The sequence below is a fragment of the Thalassophryne amazonica genome, chromosome 15 (assembly GCF_902500255.1).
Source record: "Thalassophryne amazonica chromosome 15, fThaAma1.1, whole genome shotgun sequence".
Taxonomy (NCBI): Eukaryota; Metazoa; Chordata; class Actinopteri; order Batrachoidiformes; family Batrachoididae; genus Thalassophryne; species Thalassophryne amazonica.
Window position 1 is genome coordinate 59,743,564 of NC_047117.1, and position 25,965 is coordinate 59,769,528.

General features: G+C 39.6%; 1 protein-coding gene across 2 annotated transcripts in view; it reads right to left on the reverse strand.

Moving 5' to 3' along the window:
• LOC117525718 (alpha-1,6-mannosylglycoprotein 6-beta-N-acetylglucosaminyltransferase B-like) overlaps nucleotides 1-25,965 on the reverse strand; it is a 473,200-nt gene that overhangs the window by 258,411 nt on the left and 188,824 nt on the right. For both annotated transcript variants that reach the window (XM_034187646.1, XM_034187647.1), the window contains exons 5-6: nucleotides 13,183-13,259; nucleotides 12,855-13,034 (exon numbers count right to left, since the gene is read on the reverse strand). In XM_034187646.1, coding sequence (XP_034043537.1) covers nucleotides 12,855-13,034; nucleotides 13,183-13,259 — 257 coding nt within the window. The remainder of the gene's footprint in view (nucleotides 1-12,854; nucleotides 13,035-13,182; nucleotides 13,260-25,965) is intronic.

Genomic DNA, 25,965 nt, shown 5'->3' on the forward strand with positions numbered 1-25,965 from the left:
AACATTATTAAAACAGGAAGCCTAGGTGCTCAGTGGGCATAAGTACAGTGTGGGCATAGGCTCTCGACTGGCTATTGTTAAATGGTCCTTCTATTGCCCTGTGTACTCAAGTAGGGGCTGCTGCAGGATGAAAATTGTACTGCCTGAGCCTGATTTAAAAAAAAGCTTTGTGTGTGGAAAATTGTGCAAACACTATTGCACTCACAAATACACCCGCATGCTGATTCACTAACAGTGGACAGCAAGGACTCAAAACAGTGCATATTTAGCACTTTGCATTTATGATTCTGCAATTTGGGGTTTTTCCACATGAGTGTACAAAATTCTAGCAGGGGACATGCAAATAGTTGAGGTTTGCACAAGCAACACAATTTATCAATGTCAAAACTTTAGCGGGTGATGACTGCGTCTGTGTTTTTACAACTTTTCAAGCTATGCTGTTAATTTCTTGCACTTGACAGACTGCTCTTCCAGCAACATAGATGACGCTGCCTCTTCAAACACACAATAAAGAAAAGAGATTCATGTATATATATATTCTGTTTTCACAGCATTCTTCCTTGACTCAAAATACATAAGCATGCTGTCTGTTGGGGTCTACTTTCTAATTCTTCCCGGGTTGATGGGGAGCGACTCAAAATGGGCTACAATTTTAGATGTTGTATTATATAGACACCTTCACAGTTGAACCAGAATCCAGATTCAGATCAACTCCAAAATTTAATGGATTCTTCCATGGCCTAATATCTTTCTGTGGTGAAAATTTCATCAAAATCTGTGCAGTAGTTTTGACGTAATCCTGGTAACAGTCAGACAGACAAATGAATGCAGGTCATTTTATTATGTCCTTGGTGGACATAATAAAAATGTGCTACCATCTACTAGGGTGATGAAGATGAAATGAGGGTGGACATTTCAGCAAGAAAGTGATCCTAAACACACAATCAAGGATAATCTCAACTTCTACCAGAGAATGAAAATAAAGCTGCTAGAATGGCCCACACAATTACCTGACTTTATTCAATAGAAAATCTATGGGTCAGAGTTCATAGAAGAGGTCCACTGAACCTTCAAGATTTGAAGACTGCTTGTGTGGAAGAATGGGCCAAAATCACACCTGACCAATGCATGTGACTAGTTTCTCCATACAGGAGGCATCTTGAGGCTTCATTACCAACAAAAGTTTTTGTACGAAGAATTAATTAAATTTCAGTAAGTGTGTTCAATACCTATTCTCTGTCATTCCATTTTATTACACATAACTTAATTTCTGTCCTATTTCTTTTTATTTTTTCGTTGTTGTTTTGCATGCATGGGCGCAATTTGGTGGGGGATGGGGGGCATGTCCCCCCCCCACCTTTTCAACTGGGGGGACAGAATATATTATGTCCCCCCACCTTCTGACATATATGTGTGTACTTGAAACATGCTATGCCAGTCTTATGTCTAAACCATGTCAGTCTTATGTGCAAAACCATGTCAGAATAGTATCTTTGTTTCTGCAAGTTTGTATTTTTAGCAGCATTGACTTGTTTACAACACCTGTTTGTTGTTTGTCACATTCGGAATTTTCTGGGACTGAATTTGCCCAGATTTGAAAACAAAAATAGTTGCCTCTAGGGACTAGTGTCTACACATAAGTATCAATGAACCATATGCTAATTTACTAAATTCTGAAAGTTAGAAAAGGAAATCAGAAAAGCTATCTGGGACCTCAGAAAGCCCATCTGCAATTATTGCTTGATCTCCAAAATCAGTCTATTTAAGCGAAATAATGTTCAGTATGAGTGTTGTCATTAGTGCCACTTTGAAAATTAAATTCATGATAAGTAATTTATCCTAAACTTATGATCTGTTGTTTTTTCAAACTTATGCAAAAACAAATCTTGAGAAAACAAATACAGTATGCGATAGTTAATAATTATTAAGATGCTGTTCTTTCATATTTATGAATACATTTTACCACATATCCACAGTTTCAAATTGTATAAGTCAAATGGTGTCCACTTTATGGTCTTCTCAAAACATTAAAATTACTGTTCTGGATGCTCAGAATGCATCTGAGCTTATGTAGAAACTCTTGGATTCTGGGGGCCTAAAGCGGCCCAAATTGTCCCCCCCAATTTCTAGTTCTAAACTGCGCCCTTGTTTGCATGTACTGATTACTTGGGTTGTTACTAACATCTGGTTAAAATTTCATGTCAATAGCACCACTAGAAATATATTTACTTGGAAAAATGGTAATGTGTTCAATACTTATTTTTCTGTATATATAGACAAGTGGAAGAATGTTAAATCCCATATGGTCCCTATTAAGATTTCAAATTATGTTTCAAAACAACCATTTTTGCAGTAATTAGCCTCTGTGCATCTTGCTCACAGTATGCGATCATCATACACAGATAAATTGGAAAACTTAATTTACATTCTTATTTTGTTTAACCTTCTGAAAATTTGCCACAACTAAAATGCTAAAACTGTTAGGATGAGTAATTGCTTATTTTCCCAAACAATAACATCCTAATACATCTTGCAACAGATAACAGCAACTCCATCATCTGACTCACTCACCACTGTGGTGACAAAGGGGCTGATGGGAATGAAGGATGTGCTCATCTTAAACATTAAAACTGAGCTAATAGTGACAGTGATGCGTGGTCAGCGGAGACACTTAATGAAGGGCACGAAGCCCAAACAAAACAAGAAATCTGGACTTTTGTCACTTTTGTTGGCATCATTAAACCTTTGCGTAGCTTTGTTCCTGCAGCTGGCGCTTCGCCAGGATTTTTAAACTGTTGAAAAATTTGAACAAATGCCACCGAAAACCTCAATTTCTCTGTATTACGTTTTGCTGTTGTTTTTTGACATTTTATCGTTTGCTTAGTTTTTGTAACGTTAGTGTGTAGTTTGACTTCATTCAACCAGATGAATGTTTTGATACAGTGCAGAAGCCGGTTTGTGAGCGCTGATATTAATATTATTCTTATTATTTTATTAAATATAACAATATGAGTGTAGGAATGACAATCCAGCCCTTATGTACATGTGGCAACAGGTAGATGATACAGATGATTATATAAGAGCTGTTCTGGAAGGCAGAATTCACGTTTTGGATCAGCTGCTCAGTGATTAGCTGGTTGAAATAACCGCACATGGGGAGTCACTGCGCGGCATTCACACAGGCTGATCAATTTACTGCTATGATATATTCAATCATCTTTACACTTATATTTATTCACGCAGCATGTTGTCAGACAGTGAGGATTCTGACGATGAAGGAGATGATCCCTCATTTGTTCTGGATGAGGAACCAGAGCAGGTGGACCCACCGATGTACGCACAGATCTCCACAGTGGGTCGGATCACGCAGTACTGTTTGCAGCTTTCTGTTGCAACTTTTTGGAAATCCTGTAAGTTGTCAGGATATCCCAGAGAGCAACCCGATCAAGTGAATCAAATGCTTTGATTAGACTGACCAAGCTTAGGTTAATTTAAAAATCAACATGGTTGCAATGAAGCACTGACAATATTTGCTGTATGCTGTACGTGTGCATATAGTACTTCTGCTCATACATGAGAAATTATTGTTTTTGACTTCTCTGTGGCTACAAAGTCAGTACAAGAGAGTAAAAAACAGAACACCCCAATGAACAGGATCAGACTTGTGCTAATTAGAAGAGAGTGAATGAGGTCAGAGATCAGGAATAACTACAGACAGTCTGACTGCTGGGCAGCAGCTTATCACAAAAAGGATTGTTAACACTGTTAACCCCCACATTCTGACTTGGACAGCGCATTATGCCTTTCAATTTCATTTTTACCTTGATCAAAGAGATTGTGTTCACCAGTGTCTGCTGTTTTGCGCAAGACAATGCACAAACTAATAGAATAGAATAGAATAGAATAGAAAAGCATGTATTGCTCTGCAGATAATAAAATGAAATTTAAAATGCATGCCCTTATTTAGTGCATTAAAAGTGGAGTTTGTATGATTTCCCCATGTTTTTGTGGGTTCCTTCCGGGTCCCTCCAGCTTCCTGTCACCTTCAAAGACATGCAAACTACATGAACTGGGAACTTTAAATAGTCCATAGGTTACACTGAATTTGTTTGTTGGTCTTGCGATACACTGGCAGTGTATCCAGGGTATATACCGACTCTTGCACAATGATACTCTCCAGCCCCCTTAGTTACAGAAGCAAAGCATCAGGAATAAGCAGTGAAACAGACAAGGATTTTTTTCTTTGCCTCTGAAGTGGGAGGGACTGGACTCCGTCCAGAAATGGCTTTAATTCCTCTGTGGTTAATGTCCTACAGTATTTTAGTGAAACCCATCAAATTAAAACTGAAAGTCTTCCCTACGAACACATCTGGATTGCTTCATTTCACCTCCATCATGGTTTGTAAAGAAGCAAAATTGCAAAAATTGTCACTGTCCAGTTCCTTATGGACTTGAATTCAAATCAGGTTCAAAGTATTTGTTTATTTATTTATTTACTGTACTTTAATTCTGTGAGTTATGTTAACACCGTGTGCTGTTAGCAGTCTTAAATGGCAATGAGGGAAGCACCCTGTAAGTCCTGTTTTCAGTATAACGGCCATTTCTCAAAATGGCAAAGGGTGGAACTTTTAACATTGTAATTTTAAATACATGCCAGGCAGGTAGCTCTATCAGCTTTAGTTTATCCATGGCAACAGACATATAAAGTGTGAGCAAAATAATATTTCTTGCTGTGGTGGATCAGTCATTGTAGATACAGTTGTATGCAAAGGTTTGGGCACCCCTGACAATTTTCATGATTTTCCTTTATAAATCCTTGGTTGTCTGGATCAGAAATTTCAGTTAAATATATCATATAGCAGACAAACACAGTTATATTTGAGAAGTGAAATGAAGTTTATAAGATTTATAGAAAGTGTGCAATAATTCTTTAAACAAAATTAGGCAGGTGCATAAATTTGGGCACCCCAACAGAAAAAATACATCAGTATTTAGTAGATCCTCCTTTTGCAGAAATAACAGCCTCTAAACACTTCCTATAGCTTCCAGTGAGAGTCTGGATTCTGGTTGAAGGTATCTTGGATCATTCTTCTTTACAAATCATCTCAGGTTTGTTGGTTTCCAAGCATGGACAGCCCGCTTAAAATCACACCACAGATTTTCAATAATATTCAAGTCTGGGGACTGAGATGGCCATACCAGAACATTGTACTTGTTCCTCTGCATGAATGCCTTAGTAGATTTTGAGCAGTGTTTCGGGTTGTTGTCTTGCTGAAAGATCCAGCCCCGGCGCAACTTCAACTTTATCACTGATTCATGAACATTGTTCTCAAGAATCTGCTGATATTGACTGGAATCCATGTGACCCTCAACTTTAACAAGATTCCCAGTACCTGCACTGGCCACAGCCACACAGCATGATGGAACCACCTCCAAATTTTACTGTAGGCCGCAAGCATTTTTCTTGGAATGCTGTGTTCTTTTTCAGCCAAGTATACCATCCCTTGTTATGTCCAAATAACTCAATTTTAGTTTCATCCTTCCACAGCACTTTATTCCAAAATGAAGCTGGCTTGTCCAAATGTGCTTTAGCATACCTCAAGTGACTGTTTGTGGCGTGTATGCAGAAAAGGCTTTCTCTGCATTACAGCATCTCCTTGTGCAAAGTGCACTGTATAGAACGATGCACAGATACACTATCTGCAGCAAGATCATGTTGTAGGTCTTTGGTCTGTGGGTTGACTACGACTGTTCTCACCATCCTTCGCTTCAGCTTATCTGAGATTTTTCTTGGCTTGCCACTTCTGGCCTTAAGTGGTACTGTGCCTGCAGTCTTCCATTTCCTCACTATGTTCCTCACAGTGGAAACTGACAGCTGAAATCTCTGAGATAGCTTTTTGTATCCTTCTGCTAAACCATGATGTTGAACAATCTTTGTTTTCAGGTCATTTGAGAGTTGTTTAGAGGCTCCCATATTGCCACTCATTAAAAGAGATGCAAAGAGGGGAAGATTTGCAAATGGCCACCTTAAATACCCTTTCTCATGATTGGATTCACCTGTGTAAGGAGGTCAAGGGTCAATGAGCTTAACGAACCAATTTTGTGTTCCAATAATTAGTGCTGCAAATCAATAAAATGACAAGGGTGCCCAAATTTATGCACCTGCCCAATTTTGTTTAAATAATTATTTCACACTTTCTGTAAATACTAGAAACTTCAGTTCGCTTCTCAAATATCAGTGTGTTCATCTGCTATATGATATATTTAACTGAAATTTCTGATCCAGACAACCAATGATTTATAAAGGAAAATCATGAAAATTATTAGGGGTGCCCAAAATTTGCATACAACTGTAAATTTAAAATGTGAGATTAGATTGTGCTGTTTACTCCAATCAAGGGCCATGGGCGGCTGGATCTTTATGCCAGCAGACACCCTTTGATATCAGTCTATCAAACGGTCACATATAGACAGACAAATGCATTCACACACCTACAGTACACTCAAGCTAAAGTTTCCAATGCAACAACTGACAGTTTTGGAGCTTATTTTGTCTAAAAAAAAAAAAAAACAGCTGTCAACCTCAGGGAACCTGATGGTGAAGATTTTAACAGAGGCTTTCTCAGATAATTCCTAGAGCAAGTAAATTTGCTTCATATTACTAGTTATCTCAGCGCTTCTTATAGAATTTTACCATTTGTTTATCATTCCAACTGAATCATTGGTTATGGCGTAGTTCAAAAATAATGAAGCCTAACTGCTGATTTGCATTGCATTTGTCATGAACAAGCCATTATTTTATTTAGCACCATCCAGATTCATCTGTGAGTTACCTATAGTCTCTTTGAAAGGTACTGAAAATTTCATGGAAATATTCCGCATGGTTCCAGAGATATGCACGAAATTTACCCCAAAAATAGCACTTTTTTCATCAATTTTGGGTGACATTGATATTTAGCATTATCATTTAAAGTTGAATGTTAAAGAAATAACCTTCTATTTTGTCAGTTTGTTTGTGCTTCATACTAACACACAGTAATACTAGAAGGAGAGAGCATATCTCACCCATATTGGCCTCTCTTCATTGGCTTCCTGTTAATTCTAGAATAGAATTTAAAATTCTTCTTCTTACTTATAAGGTTTTGAATAATCAGGTCCCTTCTTATCTTAGGGACCTCGTAGTACCATATCACCGCAATAGAGTGCTTCGCTCTCAGACTGCAGGTTTACTTGTAGTTCCTAGGGTTTGTAAGAGTAGAATGGGAGGCAGAGCCTTCAGCTTTCAGGCTCCTCTCCTGTGGAACCAGCTCCCAATTCAGATCAGGGAGACAGACACCCTCTCTACTTTTAAGATTAGGCTTAAAACTTTCCTTTTTGCTAAAGCTTATAGTTAGGGCTGGATCAGGTGACCCTGAACCATCCCTTAGTTATGCTGCTATAGACGTAGACTGCTGGGGGGTTCCCATGATGCACTGTTTCTTTCTCTTTTTGCTCTGTATGCACCACTCTGCATTTAATCATTAGTGATCGATCTCTGCTCCCCTCCACAGCATGTCTTTTTCCTGGTTCTCTCCCTCAGCCCCAACCAGTCCCAGCAGAAGACTGCCCCTCCCTGAGCCTGGTTCTGCTGTTAAAAGGGAAAACTCCTGTTAAAAGGGAGTTTTTCCTTCCCACTGTAGCCAAGTGCTTGCTCACAGGGGGTCATTTTGACCGTTGGGGTTTTACATAATTATTGTATGGCCTTGCCTTACAATATAAGGCGCCTTGGGGCAACTGTTTGTTGTGATTTGGCGCTATATAAAAAAAAATTGATTGATTGATTGATAATACATTTTTGTAAAGGTAGAAATGTCATTTCCTACAAAACACATCATGCTTCTAAAGCAAGGTAAAACTGTCGCAAGCATATCGCTGAGAATAAGTCCTTGATTTATTTGTGTCAAAACCTTAGCTATATCTCCTACTCTGCTTCAATAGAATAATTATATTACTTGTTCAATAATACCAGGAACTAATGGATAGAATTTCTTTGCTTCAGGCTTCTGCAGACTAAAGAAGATACCTCCAACTATTGTCGCAAGCGTTTCGCTCTAGCACATTATAGTATATATGCACTGATCATTTCTAGCAATGACTGAACCGAGACTAATAGAAATATTGAAACTCTGATATATATAACCATAACTAAAATAATAACATTTCTCAAAAAGACCAGTTTTAAATTTTGATGGTTATGTCACACTTTGGCTTTATTATTTTTGAACTTGGCCTTATGGTTTATAGAGTCTTGCTGATTCATTAGCCCCTTCTGAATGTGAAAGTTCAGCCAATTTCACTACCAAAACTGAATGAACTGCCATTGTGGTTCTCGGCAGTCAGGTGGTACAAATTACTGTTTTTTAAATCATACGTTCTGCAGTAATAAGGATTTACTGTTGGGCATGTCATTTAGCCCTGAGGCCTAATGGTGCCAGTGCTTATCCCCGAACACCATAGTGTGAAGTGGAAGAGTCTTCCCCTAGATGGGACCCCAGTCTAGCACAGGCTATAAGGCTGGCACCCACAGCTGAATTCATTGGAGGTAGTGTGTCCAGGAATTGAACCCAGGTTGTTGTATTGGTAGCCCATCTCCTCTTCCAATGATCTACCTGCTGTACTTGAGTCCTATCAAGTAGGAGAAAATCTGACCATACTACCCTGGTCTTACCCTCATTTTATTGTCTTCTTGTTCATGTAAAGGCAGAATTTAAGGTCTGTTAGAACATATAATATTCAAAATGGAGTAGAGGCCTTTGTTTCTGGCAGTTTTTATTAAACATTATGTACTGGCCTGTACCCTACGTTATCATAATGTAGGATTACAGTGTGTTACAAACAAGGCAGGACATCACAGGGCTATTCCCTCTCAGGGACCATTTCTCTGAAATAGTCCACTGGCTAAAGATAGATACCAGTAGATAGAATAGGAAGATTTATATGGCACCTACACAGAGCCTTATCATTTGATTGGTAGATTGCATGTCATGTGACATTTATTATTTGTTCCACTGAATGACTCATGTCATGTGCTGTGCATTTTAATTCTGTTTGATCTGCATTTTTGTCCAATATGTTTTGCTCTACTGAACGACTTCACTGCCTGCCCATAAAAGTAAGTTGATGATAAGAGCAAACTAAATACAGTACGCCATCAGTTGGAGTGTTCACTGGAACATCTTTAGTGGCCGTAGAAGCACTATCACATGAAAAATTGGATAAGTTCCTATTGTGATTTATTGTATGATTTCGTACTGTATCAATAAATTGAGAATAATATAATTGGAATTTGCAAAAACTTTCCACAGGCCACAAAGGGTTAACAATACTTTCCATCAAAACTATATTCAAATATTTTTTCTACACATTAAACAGTCTATTACCTACAAGACTAAAGAAATGAATTTCCACATTTTATTACAAACATTAAATATACTTTAATCGATGCATAACCTTTCATTTTAGTGAAATAAGCAATTAACATTTATGGTCACTAACTACAGAAGAAATGTTTGTTATGGAGCCAAATGTCTCATAAAATACTAATGATAAAGGGCTCTGCTTGAAACAGCGCACATCTACCCAACTGTGTGCTTGCACATGTACTACCAAATAATTTATCCATATGCCAATGAAGATACAAAAAAGTTTTAATGTTTTAATGAGATGTGTTTTCATGTGGTGTTTAATTTGAATTTAGATCCATGACAGTCGTCCAGCCACAGAGTTAAATAAATTCATTTCAGTGAAAAACTCATCCACCTTTGGAAAGCAAAGTTATCTGTTTTATATCAATTTATCAGTGCACGGGACACTTTGAGGCTGGGATTTGAAGAAAAACAAACCATTTAAATGTTCCCATCAGTCAGAAATGATACACTGAAACATAAAATGAGATGATTTGCATAAAATCTGTAATTTATCAATTATATGCACATCACATCCACTGATGATAGACATACTCATCAAATGTTGGCTACAAGCAGGTGTTCAGAAAAGTGTAACCCTCTTGCTGCCATTATAACAAACCAACACAATGAACCAACACAAACCAACATGTCTGAATACTGATACTATACTTACTATATAGTTGGCAAAAATAAGTATGCCACAGTCTGTGAATTCTCAGTAGGTATTTAGAAGTAACTGAATGGTACCCGGATGATGTATTTCCTCCATAGTGTGCAAACAGACTGCTCTACACTACTCTACACTATCCCAAGAGGCACCTGGAGCCAGTCACAACCAAAGAAAATGAACTTCCTGGAAAACATCAATGAGAGAGGACACACAACCCCAATTCCACTGAAGTTGGGACGTTGAAATGAAGTCGTGTGAAAATGTAAATAAAAACGGAATACAATGATTTGCAAATCCTCTACAACCTATATTCAACTGAATACACCACAAAGACAAGATATTTAATGTTCAAACTGATAAACTTTATTGTTTTTGTGCAAATATTTGCTCATTTTGAAATGGATGCCTTCAACACATTTCCAAAAATCTGGGACAGTGGTATGTTTACCACTGTGTTGCATCACCTTTCCTTCTAACAACAATCAATAAGCAAATAAGATGTAACACAGTGGTAAACATACCACTGTCCCAGATTTTTGGAAATGTGTTGAAGGCATCCATTTCAAAATGAGCAAATATTTGCACAAAAACAATAAAGTTTATCAGTTTGAACATGAACTTTCTTGTCTTTGTGGTGTATTCAATTGAATATAGATTGAAGAGGATTTGCAAATCATTGTATTCTGTTTTTATTTACATTTTACATGACGTCCCAACTTCACTGGAAATGGGGTTGTACATGAAAACAGTAACATTGCCGAAGGGGTTGTGGAATTGTACAAATATACATCAGAAACTGTTTAAAAAGTCTGCCATTGCAAAATGAAAATTTTTGCAGCACACATGGGTATGTGCATGTGTCATCTGTAAACAGTATACAAATAATGAATGTTTATGAGTTCAGTGGTATGAATATTTCTTGAGTTCAATGGTACATCACAGCTTTCACCTTATTAAATATTCATTCCATTAAAAGAATGAAAAAAACATTAATTATTTGTTTTATATAATGGCTAAAATATATCCTTGTCATTTGATATTTGATTAATGTATAAACAACAGAAAAGGGACTTACATTTTGGTGTTTCACTGGTGCATTGACATCAACAGTTGAACATGAACTTTAAATTGGAGTCAAAAGTTGTTCTCGGTCAACTTAGAAAAACAGTTAGTCCGTGCACTGACTTGCACTGCTGTGCACTGACTTCGTGTAAATACAACAACAACAAAAAAAAGACTGTGTAGTTCCTCAATCCAGTGAAAAATCACGTCAGATATTTGTCCAGCTTTTCATCCTAACAGCTCTTCATGCCTCCAGATGGTTTACAGAGTAGTGGATTTGTTTTTGTTTTTGTGTGTTCAAAGAATTAGCAGTGTCAATTAGCCTCTTCAAATCATTGTCCATCAGCAAAACAAATTCCACCATGTTTAGCTAAACACCGCCCCCATTAATGTGAGCACACACGGTGGTCGGGGCATGCAATAGCACATTTCATATAGTACCAGAATTGTACACTAAAAAGAACTATTGCACGGTACATGAAACACAACCGGCGGCAAATGGTATGAATAATCCACGTCACATCACATACAAGCCACCAATCAAATGACAAGGATCCACTCAGCCGTTATATAAGGTCAAACAACACAAATTGGCAGCAGCACAGTATGTCCAAATTGTATCCCTACTACCTGCTCGCATACCACAGTAACGACTGGGTATCTTGTTGCTAACAGACATTAGTACACACTAACTATTCAAAGGCAGGGACTGTGTAGGAACTCATAGTGAGTCCATAAGAGGACATGGCAGAGGTACTGGACCGTAGCCGAAAATTTCTGATGATGCATCATGAATGACTACAGGTAAGCCAAGAGCAGATAAGATTAATGACAAGTGTGCCATGATGTTAATAAGACTAATGGATAGGGAGTGATGCAATGTGAAGACTATCCCGACGTGCAAGAATCACTATGATGCACAACGACTTCCAGCTTTCTATAATTCTGCACCCATCGATGGTGATCGCAGTCCAAACCATGTGACTGCAACAGTGGTTTCGGAGAAGAAAGGAGTCTGCTGTTCTGTTACATATAACCTGGAAAATTTCACCATATCTAAAGTCTAAATTATTAATTCTGTTAATGCTTTTTGTGCATCAAGTTGACCTCATTACAGATACTCATGTCTGAGGTGTACAAAGAATGCAGACAAGAGCAAACACTCAATGGCAAGAAGTGGTATTAACAGCAGAAGACAAAATGTTTCTCCTGTCATCACTGATCAGGAGAAGGACGAGTCCTTCCGAGCAATTTGGAAACTCAGTGGAGTGTGTAAACAGGTATCTGTCGGGGTGAGTGCGTACCCACCTTCACAGATGTACCACAATTTTTCTGCAGTGATTGGCAAAGGTACAATCCAATTTTGCTTTACCCTTACAGTACCTTTCAGTGTTCAAGTTGTTGTTTTCAAAATTAACTGACTCTTTCTGAGAATATTTTGACACCAAAATCAAGCCAATATGAGCAGTCCAAAAATCTGACAGAGTGATATGTGATGTTGCAAGTTGCACTACATCAAGCTGACTTGTACATATCTATCAGATGCCCACAGTAAACCTTCAACTACTCCTTCACTTTAGACTTTTACGCTAATATTTAGTTTTGCTGGTATCTTTGTTTTTGGGGTGTTTTTTTTTTGCAGTTGCAGTGTGCATGTTTGTGTGTGCTTCTCTCACCTGCCTCTTGGGACCTGGGACCTGTTGTACATGCTGGATAGGGGGGCTGCTGTGATTCCTCCAGGACAGCGGGGGGCAGAACCATTCCACCTCACTCAGGTAGATGAGGAAGGAGCAGTCTGAGCCGTCAACACCGTAAAACGCGTAACAAGGGTCGGATGTCCATCGTGCTCGCATCCACTGGAGGCCATATAGAGTTCAAATATATATATAATACGGGTCACGTTCAGTGATACACAAACTTTACATGAACATGACAAGACAAGTAGGAGATAAAGATCAGAGACCTATCAATTCAGTTTCAATCATGTGAAAAACTGATACTCACATCTACTTTCCCAGGGCACTCTGGAAAGCGAGGATCTCTCGGTATTTCACACTGACCGGAAGTCCCATCTCTCATTGCTGAAAAGGCAGTATGAATAATTTAAAACAAGTAGACAGTAGATGTGTGATGAATAACATTGCGCCTATTCATAAATAAAACCATTGTAGAATTTATCAAATAGGTACAAAAGTATTAAGTTTGTTTAGTAGCAACATGGATCATCCACTTCTGGGTTTTCTGACAGTTTCCCATGATGCACTGTGGATTTTGGTCGCTTGCTACAAAGATATCTTGCACAACATACTATGAAATGTTTCAACTCCAAAAATTGATGGAGGAATTGAAAATCCACCAACCAACATGACTGTCTAATGCTGCCTTGTGATATTAGCAGTCAAAAACAAAAATACAGACTTTCAACAGTGACCGCCACTTTTTTAGGGGCTCTGGTCAACACTTGTCTTAGTTTAGGATGTGGTCCTGCTGCTTTTAAACACACTGTAGTTAGACCACTTCTGAGACCACTGTGGAGTGCCACAGGGTTCTATTCTTGGCCCTATTCTATTTTCAATGTACATGTTGCCTTTAGGGCCCATTCACACAGTGTGAATTTGGTTGAATTACGGCGAAACAGTGCAAAACAGCGCTCGAATTCGAATTAGCGCTCCACAAAACATTGTGCCGATGGGCAGGCGTGTACAATCCCGGTGCGACGGTTCCTGCATGCGACGGTGTCTGGCACTGTGGGACGAGCTGCACCACATCGCGCTGCTGATGTGGAGAAAAATAAAATAAAAACCAGCTGTATAATTAGTGAATATCACTGGGTTGATATAAATAATACACTAGAAGCACTCAGAGAGTGCAAACCTCCGCCAAGGCCATGGGGTCACTGACGCCATAACATCTACAAGCTGTGGAATCATTGAACCTAAAAAAGTCTAACAATGATATTTGCTCAGTAGTAAAAAAAGTTTCATCTGCTGTGACTGGATAGCATGTATCCTTAGCGCTTGGCATCACACCTTTCCCAGAAGCTACTGTCATCTGAGCACTGATATTGATATTGCATGTGCTTATAGACAAAAACAAATAAGACAAAATTCAATTTATTATTCAACTAAACTGCAAATATATGAATTTTTTAACATTTATGAAACACTTCTCTAAACAAGGCCATAGGGTCACTGACCCTAAAGAGATTCCCTCCTTGGCACAGTGATCTATTTCTTTTTGTCTCTTTCTCTAAAATTGTATATAATAATCATTAGATTAATAATATATAAACAAAAATAAATTTAAGAAATATTGCAATTTGAAAACAAATGCACCCGAATGTGATGACAGCTGCAACTGCTTAATGCTAACTTTTAACATTGAAAATGCCATAGACATGCTAACGCGTTAGCATCGTGATCCGGATCCGGATCACCACTAAAATTTAATCACTTGTTCCTCTTGTCATTTCCAACCACTCCACAAAATTTCATCAAAATCCGTTCAAACCTTTTTGAGTTATCCTGCTGACAGACAGACAAACAAACAAACGCGACCGAAAACATAACCTCCTTGGCAGAGGTAATAAAAGGGGATGCAATATAGAACCCCTTGGCTAAATAACCCTGGTTAAAAAAAAAACACCACTCACAGGATTTGAACCCACACACTCATTACCAAACAGAAACTTGACCACTGCGCCACAATCAGTGTCTCATAACAATATCCTGAAATGGTTAAAATCAATAAGCAGATAAACATATTTTCTAAAAAAAGAAAAAAGCGCTGTGATAACTGACCAAATGGCATTTGGTACAGCGTATTTCTGGTGAAATGTGACTGAAAGTGGCGTATTTGTTGTACCATTGGCCTGTCATATGGTTCTGCGGCGCGCCGCTCACTGTTCTGTCAGACAGGCGTGATGTTCAGATCACCTGCTGCATGTCCACATGAACTGTCGGTCCGGTCCAGCTGGAACAGCCTGTCAATGTTCGTGTTTTCCAGCCCATCACAGAAGGGATATATGTTTTTATGTATTTTGATGTGAGGACAGCAAACACACACACATACACACACGCGTGTTCGTCAAAACACGGTATGTGTTCTGCAGTTCAGATGTCCAGGATTAGAGTTGTTAACAGCTGCCACGCCCCCGTCCATTCAGCGCATACACCAAGGTGTCACTCTATGATCACATAGGAGACGTTTTGCCTGCGGGGGGCTGTGAACCACATACATGCAGGTGTTGGGGGGAAGGGGGGGGCGCGACCCACGCACACGTGTTGTGGGGGGAGCCGACACTCTGGCACGTCACGTGCGCTCAGCAACTCCACAGCTGTGGGACACTACAAATTTCAGATCCAGCTCGATAATGATTGAATGATCGTCTGCTGACTGTTTTCGTGATGATAGTATGAATGGCCACACATTTTCTAAATGCCAAATGAGCGGTGTTAGATGTTTGTGTGTGTCAGCTGGAATTTGTCCGACACCTGCTGTGAAAGGTTCAATGTGCTCACACAGCATACACTGTCTTTCAGCCACTGGTGTGTGCAAATAATTGTAGCAACAGGTGTAGGAGGCCTTCGAGGCAGCTACGAATTTACACGTTTTGCATACGATTCGTGCTTCATGGGCACTTCGTGCACACTTCGACCGAATTTGCACTGTGTGAGAAGGGGCCCTTAGGGTCAAACATAGATTAGCACAATTTGTCCTTTAATTCTTATGCAGATGATCTGCAAATCTATCTGCCTATGAGGACTAATGGAAGTGATGCTTTGAATTTGTTATTTGTAATCATGATATAAAGCACTGACTATCTACAAATTTTCTTTACCTGAATGATAGTAAATCTGATTCAATTGTATCTGGACATTCTGGCATGCCAAATGTTGTACCCTTAAACATTGGCATTCTCGCAGTTTTTTTTAAATCCAGCCGTTAAGAATTCTGGAGTGATATTTGACAGCTGTTTGAGCAACTAATAAACTCTGCTGTCAAAACAAGTTTCTTCCAGCTTTATCGTTTGGCTAAAGTAAAGCCCTTTCTCAATAGTCATGATCTTGAGATGGCTAATCATGCTTTCATCAGTGCCAGACTTGATTACTGTATTGCACTTTATGCTTGTGTTAACCAGTCTTCACTTGAATGCTTTCAGCTTGTGCAAAATGCTGCTGCTTGTCTTTAAATGAACACGAACTAAAGGACAAAACTAAAAAATGGGGGAAAAAACTGACAAAAATTCAATAAACTCCTGTCAAGTTGGATTCAAACTCAGCACAGCAAACACATTTACATGCACTAAGTGTGCTGCTCTGTAGTGTAAGCCACTGAACATATCACTACAACAGCATTTCCTATTAAATGAGAGCACTAGCAGCAAAACAACTGTTTTTTATGGTGTTTAAAAATATTTATCTGGCAACAGCAATGTCCACCAATCAGAGACATCACTGTTTCATTACCCTGGGCCAAAATATGGCCATCGGGTATTGTGAAAGCCTTCCGTCCGTCCGTTCTCAGCATAAGTCCAGTCCTATTACTCCCAGGATCTTCAAATTCACAGGGAATATTCTTGGAACACAGACCTTGGACAAGTTCAAAGATGGCTAACCTTGACCTATTTTAAGACGTCAAAAGGTCACACACTCTGTTTCCTATTTTTATGCTCACAGGGCCAAAGGTATTTCAGCTTCGCATTATATTTACGTATGTGGGTAGTGTGGATCTTTATGTGGCATCTCATTTTTCAAATGAGGTTTGTATCACACAGGGTTGTGGCTTCTACAGCAGCACATTCCTTCAATCCACAGTGCCATAGATCTTAGTTAGTACAATTTGGATGGTTACAACATTGATAATCTAAATCTCTATGGTTAATATGGATGGGGTTTTTTTCTTACGGAACCATACTTAGTCATTCATTCTTTCAGAATTCATAATTCATTTCTTAGTGTGATAAAAATCATGTACAACAGTACATAAAAAGCACACAGCATGTACAAATATAAGCAGAAAAATTGTCAACTGATAGAAATATAAACATCATGAAAAATACTAAATCTCAAAGAAAAAAATACAAAAATTTCCCTGAATATTTTAAATAAAACAACACCTGAAGGTACAGTATATATATATATATACACATATATATACGTATATATATATACACACATATATATATATATATATATATATATATATATATATATATATATACACGAGGTCTATTAGATAATAAACCGACCCTTTTATTTTTTTTTTAACTATATGGATTTGAATGACGTGCGATTACACCAATCATGCTTGAACCCTCGTGCGCATGCGTGAGTTTTTTCACGCGTGTCGGTGACGTCATTTCCCTGTGGGCAGGTCTTGAGTGAGATGTGGTCCCGCCCTCTCGGCTGAATTCCTTTGTTTCACACGCTGCTCGAGACGGCGCGCGTTGCTTTATCAAAATTTTTTCTGGACCTGTGAGGAATATCCGAGTGGACACTATTCGAGAAATTAAGCTGGTTTTCGGTGAAAAGTTTAATGGCTGATGAGAGATTATGGGGTGTTTCTGTCGGTGTAAGGACTTCCCACGGAGCGGGACGTCGCGCAGCGCTTCCAGGCGCCGTCGTCGGCCTATTTCAAGCTGAAAACATCCTAATTTAAGGCTTAATTCACCCAGGACGTCGTGAGAGAACAGAGAAGATTCAGAAGAGGCCGGCATGAGGACTTTATGCGGACATTCCACTGTTTAAGCACATTTTTTAATGAAAGACGTGCGCGCAAATTCACAGAGTCGTTTCCATGACGACTCGGCAAATCTGTGTGCGCCACGACAGGAAAAACACCTCCGTGTTGAAAACCATTTGTAAAATTCAGGCGGCTTTTGATGGCTTTCAACAAGTGAGTAACAGAAATTGTTTAATAGCTTGGGCATGTTCCAACTTGCCCGTTAAGGTTTCCAACGGAGGTGTTTTTCCTGTCGCGACCCCCCGCGGTCGGGTCCGGCCCGACATGCGACTCTGCCTGCACGTTCTTTCATTACAAAATGTCCGTTAACAATGGAATGTCCGAATAAACTCCTCATGCCGACTTCTTCTGAAAGTTCTCTGTTCTCTGACGACTTACTGGGTCAACAGAGCCTGAAATGTGGAAGTTTTCAACTTGAAACGGCGAGACGCTGCCGCTTCGAAGCGCAGATCGCCGTCAGGCGCCGTGGGCCATCCTTACGGCGACACTACCAGACCAAAATCTCTCATCAGCCGTTAAAATTTTTACCAAAAACCAGCTGAATTTATCGAATGGTGTCCACTCAGTTGTGCCTTACAGTTTTGAAAAATTTTGATCAAACAAAGCAGCAGTCTCTGAGCCATTCCTAAACAATGAAAAAAAATCGATGAGAGGGTGGGCCACTCCTCACTCAAAGACTGCCCACAGGCGAATGACGTAACCGACAGGCGTGAAAAACTCTTGCATGCCCACAAGGGTTCAAGCATGTCTGATGTAATCACACGTGATTCAAATCCATATGGTTTTTGAAAAAAATAATAAGGTCGGATACTTTTCTAATAGACCTCATATATATATATATATATATATATATATATATATATATATATATATATATACACACACACACACACACACACACACACACACACACACACACACACACACACACACACAGGGTGGCCCAATAAAATGTTACCACTTTTTTAATTCGCACAATTAGAGAGTGCACTACAACAACCCACAGACCATTGAGGCCCGTAATCGGGAGAGTCGGGAGTTTTCCCGGTGGGCTGGTCCAACCTGGGGCTGTTGTGAGGGGGTGTTAATATATACATACATATATAACCATGACTAACTGTTAGGCTACACAGCAAGACACTTGGGCTGCTGTATCTTAAAGAGAAGACATTAAGTGTTATAAATGTTTTACAATCACGAAAATAACAAGACTGCTTCTTTTGCAATGCTGTTATCTTTTCCAAAGCCTAAGGTAGGGACATACCATTACACGTTTAACACCCCTATGCATTCATTACAGTTAGTTCAGTCCAATCAAGCCCTGTGCGCCCAGATTGGACTTGCTCTACTAGCAAATATAGCAGGAGTGACCCGTGAGTGAAAAGATGGACAGAAAAAAGCCAGGTGGAGCTGAAAAAGCTAGATTAAGAAAAGAAAAGCTTTGGCGGAAGATGCTGCCAAGTATGCAAAGCTCACACATATTTTTTCAAGAAGACAGAGCGAAGAGGGAAATGGTAAACAGGGCCGGGCATAACAGGCTACATGCCTGTTGATGCAACATTTGTAGTACAGTACCACCTCTTCCAGCTACTTACAGACTTCACTGATGATATTTTCAATCACTGTACTCGGCTCCAGCTCAAACTGTGCGACAAAACCGCAGGGTTTAAAAGTTCAGAGCGCACAATTCATGTTCTCACACTGTACGTTCAAAAACCACACGTCGGGAAGCAAAACGTAACAGAAGCTTTTTTTTATTTTTTATTGTTTTCCGCGGTGTTGAAGCAGCACTACAAGTGTCTACGCGCTGATTACCTCGCGCACTGTGCATGGGCAAACACCAGCGAGAGCAAACAGTGATCTCATGTAAAGTCTTGTTTTTTTTGTGTGTGTGTTCCCTCGCAATAACCTAATATCATATTAAAGTTCATGCCTGTCAGCGCGGACAGTGGACAGAGTGGAATCAGGTGGGGGAGACTGAACGTATATGCGCGCGTGCACACACACACACACACACACACACACACACACACACACACACACACACACACACACACACACACAGCAGACAGCAAGGTGATTCACGAGAGGACCGTAAAAGAAAACAAACATTCATAACAGGTGCTGCTACTTACACTGTTGTATAAATAAAGTATATTTCATATCGTGAATCCTGTTGTCTGCTGTGTGTGTGCGCGCGCGCATATACGTTCAGTCTCCCCCACCTGTTTCCACTCACTGTGCGCGCTGATAGGCATGAACTTTAATATGATATTAGGTTATTTCGAGGGAACGCAAAAAAAAAAAACAAAAAAAAAAAACAAGACTTTACATGAGATCACTGTTTGCTCTCTCCGGTGTTTGCGCACGCACAGTGCACGAGGTAATCAGCGCATAGACGCTTGTAGCGCTGCTTCAACAGCGTGGAATCCTCACGAGTCACGACGGCGGACCAAAATATCAAACAGGTTTGATTTTCATCCGACCATATGATTCCCCATCGGGAGGTGGTCGTGAGATGTTAAACGCAGCTCGTTACTCCATGTAGACTGCACGAAACTCGGCGCGATCCAAAAAATTCTCGCACGAGTGAAAAATCGGCTGAAAAAGGGCCAAAACTCGCACAGTGTAAGCCCACCTTAACTTTTTCTTTCTATTATAAGCCATCCAATTTTCACAGTCAGTCAGTCAGCACATAAATGCTGGATTTTAAATGCCACAGCAGAACTCTTATTATCCCTGTGCGCTGGCGGTTTGTGGGCCGGTTGGATATGAAACTCCCGGGCTGAAAAATGTTCCCAGCACGCCCCTGCCAACATCCGTCAGAAAATTTGGAGAATCCCTCTTGAGATGTGTGGCAATGTCATCACAAACTTCAATGTGCATGTTTCAGCTGTAACATGCCATCAATTAGTGAACTGTGTGGAAAACAAGAGAAAGTGGGAAGGAAACCTTGGCTATCAAATGTTAATTTGATGCTTCTGTTACAAGTCTGTAAATACAATTTTCAAATAGGTTCTCATTTCAAAAACTTGTGTACGATCACATAGTGGTAACATTTTATTGGTCCACCCTGTATATGTGTGTGTGTATATATATATATATATATATATATATATATATATATATATATAGATAGATAGATAGATAGATAGAGAGAGAGAGAGAGAGAGAGAGAGAGAGAGATACACACACACACACTGTTGAGTGCTGCGTTCTTTTGACTGCTTACAATGGGTAGTATGCAGTGGTGGGCACCGATAACCAAAAAATTAACTTCGATAACAGATAATCAGATAAATGAAAAGTTACCTTTTATAAAGCTAAACTGATAAACCACCCAAAAATGTATTGGAAGTTACAGATCAATGATAAATTCCAGTATTGTCTCTGGTACACTTGCAACTACTAACAAGCTTATTTTGAGTTTTAACACCACGATCGCTTTTGGAAGCATGAAAGGCGATGACAGACCCAAACAATGAGTCAGCACTTCTGTCTTTGAGTGTCCTGCCTCCTGCTGGAAGCTCCAGTTTACTACATGGCTTCCAGCACAAATGCAGCTGAGAGGAGCCACAAACCTCAACTCCCTACTCAATCACAACGCTGCCATCAGGTGGAGGTCTTGGAAAATAAAGCAATGCTGACTTATGGTTTGGTGTATAAATAAAATAAATACTGATAGAATAACTCCATTAATGTAAATTCTGTCATTTGTGCAAAGTTAAGATATAACATATATCTTTTAATGCTGAATAATGCACTAATTCTTAAGTTTTGTAACAAACACAGACAGATGGCAAAGGATTCTGGGTAAAATGTGCCTCCGCTAACACTGATTGATTGACTCATTCATTCTATGTAAACCAACACAATGTGAGGTGTGTCGTGTGTCGGAGTATACAGATAAATGTGCTTTTGTAAAATATGTCTTTTTTTTTTGTAAAAAAAGGCATTTTCCTAAAAAAAAAAGCCAAGTTGTAATTAGATAATCCTCTTATATAACTGGTGTCAAAATAAATAGAACACTGCCATGATCTACTGGTGCCAGTGCAAGTTTTGGCCCTTTTTCAGCTGATTTTTCATTTGTGTGAGAATGTTTTGGATGGCACTGAGTTTCAGGTTAATCAAGCGTCGCGCATCATTTAGTATACATGGAGTAACGAGTTGCTTTTAACTTCTCATGACCCTCTCCTGATCGGCTATCGTATGGTCAGATGAAAATCAAACCTGTTTGATATTCTGGTCGGCCGTCGTGAAGGTATCCCGCTGCTGAAGTGCTACAAGCGTCCAACCTCTCGCACTGTGCCTGTACAAACACTGCAGACCTGTCTTGTAATGTTTTTGTTTTGTTTTTTTACTTTGATGTCTCCCATCGAGAGTTTTTGTAAAAAAAAAAAAAAAAAAAGAAAAATAAATCAAGTTTGAAAAAAAACCTTCTGTTTACATTTTGCTTCTGGAAACACGAGTCCAATGTGTGTAAGAACATAAATCGGGTGCTCTGAACTTTTACACCGTGCGGTTCTGTCATACAGTTTGATCTGGAACCGAGTACAGTGATTCAAAATCTCAACCCAGCTTCAGAGCCAATACTGCCATGAACACTAGTGGCCAGTAGATGGCAGTAGAGACCGTGAAAACTTACCAAAACAAAATTACAGATAATCTGTGTCTGCTACATTTAAGATGCATGGAATTTAATAAACACAAACACAATAACGTCTATAAACCCAGAGAATATATTCACAAGAGTTTTAGGCACTAGAGTTTAATGCTGTTGTCCGTGGAGCCTGATCAGAGTCTGTCTCTAATGCATTTCTCCTGTCGTGAACATACTGAGATTACCCTATCATACCCATAATGCACTGGGCACAGCATGTCCACACTAAAACCTTAAAAATTAGCGAATTACTTTAAAACTAAATCATATATCTGATATTTTCAATTTATAAAACTTCAGACGTGATGTTAATTTAAATAACTTGTCCAAAATTAGTTTGGTTAAAATTTGAACCATAAGTTAAACATGTATGCCTCTGGATGACTTGGGTGATATTGCCGTCGTATCAGTATGGGGTTAAAAGAAATTAGCTTTTTTTTCTTTTTTGTGACCAGTTCTCCTTTGCCTGCAGAGGATAGAGCGGTTTCTTCTAGAACCAGCTCTCCTCTGTTTGCAGCGGGTAGAACTACACATCTGCTACAAAACATTAACAGGTAGGTGCTCAACTGATTTTAAATTTTGTGAATGTTTGTAGCTGTTCAGCTTTGTTTACCACATTAATGGTCTAAAAATTATCGGACAAAAATTTATCGGAAGATAATTCGATAATGGTTTTCAAATTTATCTGAAAAGATAATCCGATAATGAACACATTATCTTTGATGGTTATCGGATTATCGGAACTGTGCACACCACTGGTAGTAAGCGTCAGTGACCACAAAGGCATGTTTCCATTGTTATGTTTGTTACCATAGTATGCTACAACACATTGTAGCATACATCATCCTGTGACAGAAAACACAGCAGTCTCTTAAAAAAAGAGAGGTGGGGGCGGGGGGGTGAGAAGAACACTGCACTTTAGTGTGGTTTGAATCCTTTCTTTATTATACCACCATCTAGTGGGCTCAGAAATACAGTACTTCTTGAGGCCTCAATTTGCCATCACTATGCCTCCCAATGAGATGGTCCTTGATTCAAGCCCACCTGTGCCCCGTTCTCCTTGTGCAGCTGGAGCTGTGTCGGGAAGGTCATCCACTGTCAAACTGGTGTCAAAGCCATGTTCACATGTACCTCGGAGCAAAAACGCAAGAAGCTAAAAGAAAATTCTTTCATATGGAGTGGAAAAATAATTGGATTTACAGCATAATCATGAGGAAAAAAAATTCCTTTTGAGTGGAGTCGGTCTTCAAATATGGCATTGAAGTTTATGGATCCACATGCACGCGGTTTGTGAAAAATATTTATGCCTTCGTTTAAAATAATCACTTATGCTTCATTACTTCAGAAGCTGCCTAGATTGGAGGCAAACCACAAGTCAGGCTTTTATGTAAATATTTGTTCTCCAGTGAAGATGATGATTCAACCAGCAATCAGCCACAGTAATACTATCCATCTGCTCATTTAACAACAAATGGTGCATGTTAAAGCCTTAAAGTTGAACTAGCATAGGTAAATCGATGAATTGTCAAGGGACGTTTACAGATTCGGCCCACATGTTGACCCTTTACCAGCCTCTGGGTTACAGCATGACAGGCCTTTGCAACCCGCCCGGGGGCCTTCTTATGGCCCTCCCTCCCTTAACATCATCATTCTGTGCGTATGCCATATGTGCTGCTGGTGCCCGTAAATCTCTAAGCTTCCCCTCTGCAACATCCACACGTCTGCTCCACAGCAGTGCACACTACTCATTGGACCTGACAAAGCAGCACAGTCTGTCTCACTGCTGCCAACAATCTGAGGGCTACGCCAGCGAGTACGTCTGCTCACTTGAGCTGCACTCACTGCATTAATTGCTCCACTGACTGAGTTAACAACCTCTCTGCTGCTCATGTGAGAAAAAGATGGAGGGAAAGTGCCACTAACATCAGTGCAGCACTATTTTCTTCTCAGAGATTCAGAGGTTGGTGTTAAAGGAGTCTGACATTTTGTCTTCTCGTCATATAAAAACATTAAGCAGTTAGACCTCTGGGCACTCTACTCGTTGCTTTTGTTTTTTTTGAGTAAAATCAGTTTCAGAAGGAATAAACAAGTATATAAATGCCTGGAAGGTTTTTCAACCTCGCCTCAAGTTTTTAAGATGTTTTAAGGTCATCTTTTCAATATGGACAGAAATATATTTAATTGGTACATTATTTATTTCGAACGCAAACACCGCCACATGCAAACCAGCTCAAACATACCCTTGACAATTAAGGGACTAAATACAACCTCTCTGCACCCTGTGACCTACTTTTCACTCAAATGCCTTACTCCAGGCTCCCACAACAGATTCCTGGCCACAATTTGTGTTCCCAGTTCCAAAAATCAGGAAATTGAACCCTGTTTATTAAAGTAGCAGGCAAAATTCGTCTTTCCTACTATTGGTGCTGGTGACAGCAAAGTACAAATGAGTCCACTGATGTAAGTGCTTGTGTGCATGTGCTGCACATTGCTAGTTCATACAGTCTACGCCGTACACCTGCAGTTAAGGCCACACTTTTCCATAAAACCGCCACAGTTATTACCACACTTTTCCACAAAGCTAAAAAGCATCTGTTAACATCTCACAACTGTCTTCTGCTGAATATTGCAACATGTTTTTATGGAATTTATGCATTGGGTTTATGCTGCTGAGGAGAGTCAGGATGCTTCTGCTCAGAGAATGGAAGATCCCGATCATTGCATTTTGTACCCAACCTAGATATCATATACATATGTATGACATTATGCTTTTTACAGAGTGATAAGTGGAGCGGATTGAAAGCAGCACTGTATGCTCCACCAGTCTTGCATACACAGCCACTGCAGACCGCTTACTCCAAAAACAAAACAGTCTGCAATGTAATTTCATTTTAGCTTAAACTGCAGCTTGTCATGGCAGCACAGTGGCTTAGTGGTTGGCACTGTTGCCTTACAGCAGGGTTCGGAAACTTGTTCCAGAAAGGGCCAAGAGGGTGCAGGTTTTCTTTGCACCCTCTTGGCCTTTTCTGGAAAAAGTTGCGCACCCCTGCTTTACAGCAAGAAGATCCTAGCATCGATTCCCACCTGGTTCTATCTGTGTGGAATTTTCATGTTCTCCCTGTGTTTGTGTGGGTTGCTTCTGGGTGCTTAGTCTTCCTCCCACTTCGAAAGATATGCACTTTAGGTGAATTGCAACTTTCAATTGACTATAGGTGAGTGAGTTTGTCTGTCCATATAGGATCCTGAAATAGACTGATGTCCTCTCCAGGGTAAACCCCATCTCTCGCCATTTCACTGACGGGATGAAAGGGCGAGATGTGGGATTCAACCCTTGATAGGAGGTCGTGGTTATAGAAAATGAATGAATGTAGCTTGTCATCAAA